The sequence below is a fragment of the Triticum dicoccoides genome, chromosome 7B (assembly GCF_002162155.2).
Source record: "Triticum dicoccoides isolate Atlit2015 ecotype Zavitan chromosome 7B, WEW_v2.0, whole genome shotgun sequence".
Classification (NCBI taxonomy): Eukaryota; Viridiplantae; Streptophyta; class Magnoliopsida; order Poales; family Poaceae; genus Triticum; species Triticum dicoccoides.
Window position 1 is genome coordinate 707,774,881 of NC_041393.1, and position 11,237 is coordinate 707,786,117.

The 11,237-nt window shown below is 47.5% G+C and overlaps 1 protein-coding gene across 1 annotated transcript; it reads left to right on the plus strand.

Moving 5' to 3' along the window:
• The first annotated feature begins 6,818 nt into the window (after positions 1 to 6,818).
• LOC119342151 (lysosomal Pro-X carboxypeptidase-like) lies at positions 6,819 to 10,663 on the plus strand. The gene is made up of 10 exons (XM_037613991.1): positions 6,819 to 7,309; positions 7,452 to 7,632; positions 7,798 to 7,931; positions 8,550 to 8,662; positions 9,195 to 9,318; positions 9,461 to 9,616; positions 9,709 to 9,861; positions 9,969 to 10,048; positions 10,165 to 10,214; positions 10,303 to 10,663. Exons 1-10 carry the CDS (start codon positions 6,845 to 6,847, stop codon positions 10,431 to 10,433), a joined length of 1,587 nt encoding a protein of 528 aa, XP_037469888.1. The 5' UTR covers positions 6,819 to 6,844; the 3' UTR covers positions 10,434 to 10,663.
• The last annotated feature ends 574 nt before the right edge of the window (positions 10,664 to 11,237 follow it).

An 11,237-nucleotide genomic window follows, 5' to 3' on the forward strand; every position in this document is an offset into this window, starting at 1 on the left:
CCTCCGCCCCCTCCAGCTGGTGCCCCCGCCCCCTACCAGTCCGATGGTGGATGCGTAGTGCCATGGCCGCGGCCATGGGTACCCATCCATGCAGCTCCCCCTCCCCCGGCGACGTGGCCTGGTGCTGCTGCCATCCGCGGCTAGGTACAAAACTTGCACCTGGTTGTGCGATGCGCGTGGCCTGCCTCGTGCAGGTGCCCCCTCCCCTTCACCGGTGGCACCTCTCACTACTAGGGAAAAGACTATTAATAGTGCGGGATAAATAGCTAGTAGTAGCGCGGGTGCCTGCGCTACTACTACGATGCTACAGCTAACTGGTAGTAGTAGCGTTGGTGCCACCTGCGCTACTACTACGTTTGTTAGTAGTAGCGCGGTTACCACCCCACTACTATTAATTATCTGTAGCGGGTCTTATACCCCGCGCTACTACTATTACTTTCAAAAAAAAACTCGATCCCGTGCATGTTGTCAATGGCAGCAGTGGTTCGATCCAGCGACGACTGGGGTTGCCAGAGGAACGAACGGGCAGCGGCAGACCAGATCCGACGGTGGATGTTGGAGAGGGCTCGTTTCTCTGGAAGAGCAAGGCAGCGGCATGGGGCTCCTCTTCCCGACCATGCCAGATAGCTCCTGGTCGTCCATGGCGATGGCCTGCACGGGCATGGACATGGGAGGGTGAGTCAAACTAGAGGGAGAGAGAGAAAAAGAAAACCGAGGGAGAGAGGAAGGAGATGGAGGGAGCAGCGGGGCTGGTCGCCGATGGTGTGGTGCTCCAGTGTGGTGGCGCGAGGCGGCGGTCACCTAGACTCCGGTGGAAGAGCGGCGATCTCCTAGACGCCGGTGGCGCGAGGCGGCGGCCTATTTCAGTCCATGGAGGAGGAGGGGTGCATGGGCAAAAGGTCCATGTGAGAGCGTATGGAGAGAGAGGGAGAGGGAGAGAGAGAGAGAGAGAGAGAGAGAGAGAGAGAGAGAGAGAGAGAGAGGCAGAAGAGAGGAGGGATTTGGGGGAGGAGATGGGGATTTCAGGGCTGTTAAAAAAACCCTATACTTAGTAGTAGTGAGGGGTATTAACCCGCGCTACTACTACCAACTTAGTAGTAGGGCGGGTTTATACCCCTCACTACTACTATGGCATTATCTCGAGGGCACGGTAGAGACCACTTAGTAGTAGCGAGGGTTATAAACCCGCGCTACTACTACCAACTTAGTAGTAGCAAGGGTTATAAACCAACGCTACTAGTAAGTAGCAGTAGCGAGGGGTATAAATGCGCGCTACTAGTAAGCGTCTGCCTATAAGCTTTTCCCTAGTAGTGTCTCCCCATCGTGCGGACGTAATGGATCTCGTGCGGCGGTGGCGAGGCGTTATTGGTACTGGTAGGCACGGGGCACCTCGCGATGGGTCCTTCCTGGTGGTGCTCTGGCCCCGGCGGCCTCGTACCTGCGTTTTCTGGTGTCCGGGGCTTGCTGGCAATCTCTGCTGGGCGGCCTCAGCATCGGCGACCAACGACTGTGTCCCTTCCAGCTTGTTTCGCTCGTTGATGTCCTGATGGCTACGACCACGGTATCTCGGAACTGCGTCTCTCTAGTACTAGCTGCCGGCGTCGCCGGTCACCGTCGCCTTCCCTCGCGATGGTCTTTGCTTCGTAATCGACCGTACCTTGTATGCCTTAAAGCCTCCTCCTTTTGTCAAATCCAATGATCGTAGGCCCTGAGGCGGTGCCACCCTTTGGCGGCAGGTGCGGCACCACCTACCCACCTCTCAGCCTGGTGGTCCCAGCCAGCGTTGGCTTCCTCATCCAAGATTTCACACCTAGCGGCTATGGGATTGCTCAGCTTCAGGCCAGCAAGAAATTTCTGCTCGGCAAGCCAGTGAGGGCAGCGACGGCGCCCGCCGGTGTCGTTTTTCCTTCTTGAAGAGGCAATCATGCCCTTTATCTGCATCCCTTTTTGAGCTCGGGAAAACCCTAAGTTTGGTTGCTCCGGACCGGATGGCGAAGACATCTCGGGGTCGTCTTCCTTCTTGAAGGCGCTATCTTACTCGCTCATGGTGCCCCAGGTGTTGGCTTGCTGCTGTTGAGGCTTATCGTTGGTTCGACATTGTCGCTCTTGCAATACTAGAGAAAAACCTATACACAGAATCTTACCAGCAGCGCGATTTAAAATCAGGCGCTGCTCCTATGTAGCAGTAGCGCGCGCTCTCAAAACTCGGTGTTGAAACAAGTTTATCAGTAGCACACACACTCTAAGACGCGCTACTGCTAAAATTCCCACGACGCCGCCGGAGGCCAGTTATAGCAGCAACGCGTTAACACAAAGAGCGCTACTGCTACGGATCGTAGCAGTATCGCATTTACGCAATAATCGCTACTACTAAGGTTACTACAAAAATTTAGTCCCACCTCGCTCCGTGAAGAGAGTTTGTACCACCTTAAATATGTTACTTCTACAACTTTCACAAGCACTTGGTCTTCATTGAACTCTATGTGTAGGATCTGTGGCCGCAATAGGAATCCTCACATGTTCTTAAACCAACCGTCGAGGATTCCTATTGACAAATCAGATTGTACACAAAAAGACAATTGATGATCAATGTATTTTTTATGTCTATGTCTAATATAGCAGTAGCGCGTTCTCGGCGAAAGGCGCTGCTGATACGTCGTTTAGCAGTAGCCCATTTTGCTATAGCGCGCTACTGCTGAGCCATTCCCTCTCCCCCTACTCACCTATCCGATCCAGATCACACTCACACACACACTCGATCTCCCCCTCAACCCCCGCGCCGCCAGTCCTCCCACGTCGCCCCTCCTCCGATCTGCGCCGCCGTCACCTCATCCTCCTCGCTGGACTCGGTACCGGCCTCCTCCTCCGTCCTCCCTCCACTCGCCTCTGGCCGACCCCTCCTCGCTCATCCTTCCTCCTCCATTCTCCCTCCACTCACCGCCGGCCAGCCCCTCCTCGCTCCACCTTCCTCCTCTGTCCTACTCTCTTCTCCCTCCTCGAGTCGCCCCTCCTTCTCCCTCCTCCCTGCTATATTTTGATTTAGTAGGTTAGTTCATATGCAACATTCTGATTTAGTTGATATGATTTAGTTGATTTAGTAGGCTAGTTGATTTAGTTGATTTAGTTCACATGCAACATTTTGATTTAGTTGATTTAGTAGGCTAGTTGATTTAGTTGATTTAGAACATTTTGATTTAGTTGATTTAGTATGCTAGTGGATTTAGTATGCTAGTTGATTTAGTTGATTTAGTATGCACCATTTTATTGTTATTTTTTCGGCAATAGGTGCCACCGAAATGCTTTGGTACGTGGTACCTTGTCATCTAATATGTTATTAGATCTTAGGATTATAATTGTCCATAAAATTGCTTCTCGCGGAAGAACCAAAAATATCACATGCTACTGTTTTTCTTTCCTGTGAAGTGAATCATTAATCCTTTGCTCATATTGCTTTAGGAAAATGGCGCCACCACCACCACCACTATGTCGACTGTGCAAGTCAAGGTGCGCCAGCAGCCTTGCAACTGGCAAGCTATTTGGCATCTACTTCCAGCCGAGTTTTCGAAATGCGGCGGTAAGAAATTAGATGAAATGTAACAACTATTTTATTTTTAGTGTTGGCATTACTGCATTGTGTCATTTTTCTTTTCTTACACAGACCGTCCCATGCAATGTGAGGTTGACATTCAACAAGCTGACATGAGACACTATGACATTTGAGGCTCCTGGGGGGCGTACACTATGGAGGTCGAGAAAGGGTGCAATATGTCACAGATTGGAGGAGATGGATGGGCCCGTTTCCTCGCCCGCATGCGTCTTACTGGTGGTGAGTTGATTAGCTTCTCCTTCAGAGCAGAAAGACCCAAGCTGGCTGTCATTTATCTCAACCTGGTGGAAGATGATGAAGATGACGAAGATGATGAAGATGACAAAGATGATGCAGATGAAGAAGATGATGAAGATAATGAGGACCCACTTCATGAAGCCATCATAGCTCAAAGAATGAGGCTGAGCGAGGAGGAGGTGTGCAACCTATGGGACATAATTCCACCACGTGCTGACTTTGTCGGGGTGCCATTCGTGACCCGCCTGACAAGTACCATGGTCCATCGATATGATATGGTATGTTATACTTACAAATGCAAATTATCCGATGATATGCTTAGTGTAGAGTCCAATGATATGTTGTGTGGAATCTAGTCGTTGATATGCAAGAGTATGTGTTACGCTATTTATTAATTGATATGTTTTTCTTATTCAGAAATTGCCAAAGAACCTATCTGTGAGTTGTGGTATCGAGCCTGATGAAGAAGGCTCAGCTAGACTACGCCTTACCGCAAGGGGCTCCGTCACCACCTGTACTTACCGCATGGACACAGACAGTCGCACACACTTAAACTCGGTTGGGTGGAAGAGATTCCTCGTTGGCAAGAATCTTCGCGTTGGACAGGCCATCCTAATTACTATCAGGAACACTCACCGCCCAGGCTTGAGGATGATGATCATCGTCGATATCATCTAGAACTACATATGTGTGTGTGGCTATATCATCTAGAACTACATATGATGATCGTCGTCGATATCATGTAGAACTACATATGATGATCGTCGTCGATATCATCTAGAACTAAATATGATGATCGTCGTCGATGTCACCTTGTACTGCTTGAGGATGCATGTTGAGTATATATGAAATTGTTATCTAGTACTCCCTCGGTTCCAAATTACTTGTCCTGGTTTTAGTTCAAATTTGAACTAAAACCACGACGAGTAATTTGGAACCGAGGGAGTACTACCTAGTACCTATAATGCTTTATGAAATTGATATCTAGTAGTACCTAGTATCTGGAAATTGCAGTTTATTGAAGCTGGAATGGGGAAATGGTGAAAGATATAACAGTAGCGCGGGTTCAGGAAATCGCTACAGCTAACTAATAGTAGCGCGTTCCGAAAATGCGTTGCTGATATAGTCAATAGTAGTGGCGCGGGTACAGACAGCGCTACTACTAACAGTTAGCTATAGCGCCTTATTGGTAGTGCGTGTGCCCGCGCTGTTGATAGCCTCAAAATCTGCGCTACTACTAGGGTTTTCCCTAGTAGTGTTGGTCTGGGTTGGTTTGGTTTTAGCTGCGTTGTTTCCTTTTGTTTGGGCCGTACATCCCTCTCCTTCTGCTCCGGGCACCATGTCACGCCTTTCTGCGTTCGTGTAATGTGATGTACCCCCGCTATACTCATTCTATTCCTCTCAATGCAATGAAACGCAAGCTTTGGATATTCGCAAAAAAAATTAGCCACACACACTTCCAACTAATTCACGCATACCCTGCGGCGGATGGGACCGTTCCTCCCTCTTACCCGGGAAAATATCAGGTGCTCCCATCTTTGGGGTGCTCCCTATGCTCCAAGTGTAAAACATCAATTTTAAATGTTTCAAAAATTCTGAAAATAAATGTGAATGTTCACAAGGAATGTGACTAAACCTCCTAAAAATTTCAGTTCCAAACTTGAAATGTACATTGAGAAATAAAAAAGAAAAATTCTAATGTGAATAGTGTCAAATGTTGCTTTTGTTTTTATGGCACTATTCACGCTAGATTTCACTTTTTTTTCAATGTACATTTAGAGTTCGGACCTGGAATTTTTAGCAGTTGTAATTACATTCCTTGTAAACAATCATATATATTTCTAGAATTTTTTTAAACATTTAAAATTGATTTTTTTAAAAGTTAGAGCATGGAGAGCACCCCAAGGATGGGATCACTTGATATTTCCCCCCTTACCCCAATCACAACCCTTCACTTGATTTACGTAAAAACTTCTTGTAAAATGTACGTAAGTCTAGCATTGCTCATGTGGCGCACACGGCCGTCTCGTCTTAGTCTCTCACGCATCAAGATGGCAATAGGGCCTCGAAACCCGAGTCTCTGCGGGTTTTTACTCTATTAGGGGATGGAGATGGCCATCTTTTCATCCCCGCGGGGCTTTTATTGAGCACATTATACAACCCGACATGTTTCGTGGGTTTACGCCTATTTCGATAGTCCCCGAAACCCGACAAAATACATTATTTTTAGGATGCATTGATCCGGCCCAACCCAAAGCGACAGCTTGAGCGAGTGAACCCCCTACCTAGTGTTGAGGCCAAAACACTGTGGCCAGTATCGCTCGCTCCTCCCCCCGCTCGAGCCCTCAAAGCAGAAAACCTAAACCTAGGTCCCTAGCCGCCGCCTGGCTCAATCCAATGTTCCAAGATCCGCCGACCATGATCTGCGCCGCGAGCCTCCTCCCTCCACGTCTTCTCCATCGACCACAGTCTGATTTGGAGAAGGGGTGCCGCCGCAGGTGACAATCTCCTTGGTGGCCTCCTCACGTCCCAAGTCAGGTGAAAGGGCGCTGCCACCGGTGCCACCGGCGCCATCTGCAGCCACCCGTCGCCTTCCTCTCTCTACTACAACCCCGCGAGGTGGTGCATGTACAAATCGCTACTGTTTTAGTAGACTTACAAGAAATAAATATAGTATAGTCCAAATTGCTACTGCCACTATGTCAAAAAAAAAAATACACCGATTTCCCCGTGGGTTGAGAAAATTCGATGGGTTTAGGGGACGGGCAAAAAGCTAGCCCCGTGCACGATGACGGGACGGGGACGGGCTTGTGATTTTCTTGTGAGGATGGGTTTGGGTTGTGATTTTTTAGTGAGGATGGGTTTGGAAAGGCAAAACCAGGTGGGTTTCGTCGGGGGTTGCCATCTTGACTCGCGCACCCGCGCCTTCTTAAACCCACACCACACCAGACGAGCGCAGTGACGCGAGCGAGCAAGCTGCAGAGAGGGCCGACGGGCAAAATGGCAGCCTCTTCGTCGCTCCCCGTGGTCGTCCCAGCACTGTTCCTCATCCTCGCCGCGGCGTTCGCGCCAGCAACAGCAGCTAGCCCCTCCAAGCGCCCCACCCGTCAGCCTCCTCTTTTCCCCGTGGGACTAGCTCCCCTGCATCAGAAGCACTCGAGCGGCAGGTACGCCGCCGCCGCCGTCACGGCCTCAGCCGCGGAGGCGACGGACAACAGCACGGCGAAGCTGTTCACGGCGCACTACTTCCTGCAGGAGCTGGACCACTTCACCTTCACGCCCAACTCTTCCCACCTCTTCTCCCAGAAGTACCTCCTCAACGACACCTTCTGGCGGCGGAAGCCCAACGCCGGGCCGCTGTTCGTGTACACGGGCAACGAGGGCGACATCGAGTGGTTCGCCACCAACACCGGCTTCATGTTCGACATCGCCCCAGAGTTCGGCGCCCTACTCGTCTTCATCGAGGTACCCTCTTTGCTGATATCAACGGTGCGGTGACCACTGACCGCCATTTAGCAGCAAGCAATCACTTTTCTAAGCAGTTTGGTTGTCCTACTAATCAGTAACAGCAATCACTTTCATGTTCAACTTGTTTGAAATTTGTCAGCATCGGTTCTACGGGGAGTCGATGCCGTTCGGGAACGACTCGTACAGGTCGGCAGAGACGCTGGGCTACCTCACGTCCACGCAGGCGCTTGCTGACTTCGCCGTCGTCATCACCAGCCTCAAGCAGAACCTCTCCGCCGTCGACGCCCCCGTCGTGGTCTTCGGCGGCTCCTACGGAGGCAGTAAGTCCATCACCTGTGCGTCTCCGTGAATTATATCCTGCGTTGGACGTGAGGGCGGACAAAAAAGAATTTGATCGAAAATTAGGATGAGCTAATCTACACTAATAACGTTGTCAGTGGATAAAAATAAAGTACAGTAAATGATTTTATGGCTGTTGTTTCTAGTGCTGGCTTCATGGTTCAGGCTCAAGTATCCCCATGTCGCCATGGGAGCAGTGGCATCCTCGGCACCGATCCTGCAGTTCGACGACATCACCCCGTGGTCTAGCTTCGACGACACCGTCTCGCAGGACTTCAAGGTAATAATGGGAATTAACTACTACTAGTGCACACACACACACACACACACACACACACACACACACATGGTCTTGAGAACGCATGGCAGATCAACATGCACCTGCGTCCGTCTGCTCTGGATACTGAATTTAACTTGTTGTCACTGTGTGCCGGCTCTTAATTTGAGTTTTTTTAGTTAAATCATATTAGTATTGAATTTCAATTGTTATCGTGTTATCATTAACCTAGAGGCACCTTAGTGGTTTCCACTTTCCAGTTGTGAATTAACAGATGTGTCTGATTAGAATCTTTCAAGAAAATAATACATAGAATTTAAGTGCGTGACTAAAATGGATAATGAAGTAATGACTCAGTTTTTCATTATCTTGATTGTGATGCTCAACCGCACCGAAGAGCTATCCTATGAATAGGCGATTGCGTATACAAATTGATGTATTTTGTTCATCATTAATGCCTGATGACAAGAAATAACAAGGGAAGAGAAATGATGAGTCACTTTCTAGTGACATCTTGTCTGATTCAAGCTTGATTAGTAGCTGTCCCAAGTCAAGTTTCCAAAAAGATAAATGTTTATAATCAGCTGATTGTATGTTTGTAACAACCAACTAATTTTGCAGTCTGAGAGCCTGAATTGCTTCAGTGTCATCAAGGCGGTCTGGGATGTGCTAGATGACAGGGGATCCAACCACACAGGCCTCTTGGAGCTCAGCAAAACCTTCAGGGCCTGCAAGTAAGCGTGGCCAGCCTACTCTCAATCATATCACACAAGGAGATTCTTTCCTTTTTTTTTTCCTTTACTGAAGGTGTGGCTAGATCTCAATCGACTGAGATTTAACCAAGTCTCAATCAACTGCCAAAACTTATAGAAAGAAGGAAGAAAAAATCCAAAATATAATTTTGCACGGATCCCTACGTATGATCTTACCAATATAGCATCGACTAAGACTTGGTTAAGTCTCAATCGACTGAGATTTAGCAATCCCATTACTGAAAACTGCCGGGGACTGGTCGAAAAATGAGAACTGCTGGGGAGAAAACAATGGGAAACCTTGCAGGCAGGAAATACTTGAAAATGGATTACTTGCAGGCTTAGAGAATATACATTAAGTCCAGTGTATAGATTTGCTACTGACATAGACACTCAGCTCAACTGCATACATGACTGGACATGAAAACCTGGTCTTGACAAGATTGCCCGAGTGTATTTGAACGAATCGATGATGACTCAGGTTCATGACGTTGTGTTATCCCTTGAATTTTAGGACCGTGCAGTCTGCTGATTCGCTGGGCAACTGGCTAGCGACAGCATTCACCTACACAGCCATGGTGGACTATCCAACCCCAGCCAATTTCATGATGAATCTACCTGCTTACCCTGTGAAGGAGGTTAGCCACTTCTAACCTAATTTACAATCCTTACTCTTGCCTGCATTACTAAATCAAATGAAGGAACAGAGAAAAATGAGTTTCCAAGGACCTGTTTTTATTCTCTTCTGCTGAGCATGTAATTCTCCTGACATTTCTGCAGATGTGCAAGATCATTGATTCTTTTCCCGCGGGAGCAGACGTGGTTGACAAAGCTTTCGCCGCGGCGAGCCTGTACTACAATTACACAGGTGACCAGAAGTGCTTCCAGGTGGAAGATGAGGATGACCCTCATGGCCTCGACGGCTGGGGATGGCAGGTAGAAGCCTTAATCACATACATATGATGTGGTGTACTGGTAACACATGATGCCTGATCATATTGTGTTTTCTTAAACAAACTCTTTTGCAGTCCTGCACAGAGATGGTCATGCCGATGACGGGGTCGAACGAGAGCATGTTCCCACTGGCCAGCTTCAGTTACGAGAATACGTCCGAGGACTGCCTCCGGTACTATGGAGTTCGTCCGAGGATGCACTGGATCACTACTGAATATGGTGGCCATGTAAGTTCTTGTTTCAGATTTTCAGTGTTTACATAAGAACCGTCAGTAGCAACATCTTTTGGGGTTGCATGTGCTTATGTGGTACTGCATTGCACAACCCACTGCAGAAAATTGACAAGGTTCTCAAGAGGTTTGGGAGCAACATCATCTTCTCCAATGGGATGCGAGACCCGTGGAGTCGAGGCGGGTAGGAGCAAAAGATTTCACCATCTGAGTTCTTCGTGATGATAGTTTCAACCATTCAGGTAACATTTTTACCACAGTAAAAAAATACTAATAGCCTTCCTTCCGAACCGCTATCAGGGTGCTCAAGAACATATCATCCAGCATCATTGCTCTTGTCACTGAGAAAGGTAAACATGAAGTTACAGAAAATATGCAAGGTCAAAAGTATTTTCAACTTACTTACGCATGGTTACTTCTTGTGGTGGCGATGTTCAGGGGCCCATCATTTGGACTTCAGATTTGCAACCAAGGATGATCCAGACTGGGTTGTAGAACAAAGAAGACAGGAAGTTGAGATCATACATGGATGGATATATCAGTATAACAAGGACATTGCACAGCTGTAGCAGTACGAGGGCGCCCTTGATCTTCACAGTCGGGGAAAATAAATGTGGCTACATGTAAAATATAAGGATTTTCCTTTATTCTACATGGCGATAAGCAAAAAAAATTAAGTTGATAATGTATTACTGCAAGTTCAAATTCAACAAGACAACAGAAATTCTTGAACTTAAGCAGTCATACGTGAATCATGAATGCAGAGGTTCTTTTTTTCTACTAAATCTGTTGTGGTGAACATTGAATTTAGGGACAAACATGTATTTGTCCCTGCTTAAAATTTTAATGCACAGTTTTGACATACACCATGTCTATGACGCGTGGGGTCTGAGTCCACATGTCATAGACACGGGCCGTGTTATTACTTTGCAGGTGCATCTGAGGGAATGAAACGACATTGCATTGAAAACAAGTACATGAAAACTGGTTATAAGTGACATTAGACCATAAAAGCGTGCGTTGCCGCGCCCGCCACCTTATAAGTTTAAAAGAAACAATAGGGTGCCAGAACAAAAAAATTATAGAAATATCTTGAAAAAATCTACTTTTTGTACCACTTGGAACAATCGAACTTTGTTCTGCCTAGCCCAAATATATGTTTATAAATTCCATGCATCTCATGTATGACAATAGAATGGCGGTGCAACAGTAAGTCATAGTAATACCCAAGTACTCCTAAAAAGGACAAACATCATGCTTATCTATCCATAGTGAGCAGCATTGTGCAATCAAACCACCACAAAATTAGAAGCAATATTTCAAACAGCAAGTCCTAAAAATGTACGATTATAGAAATGGTTGTAAAGATGACA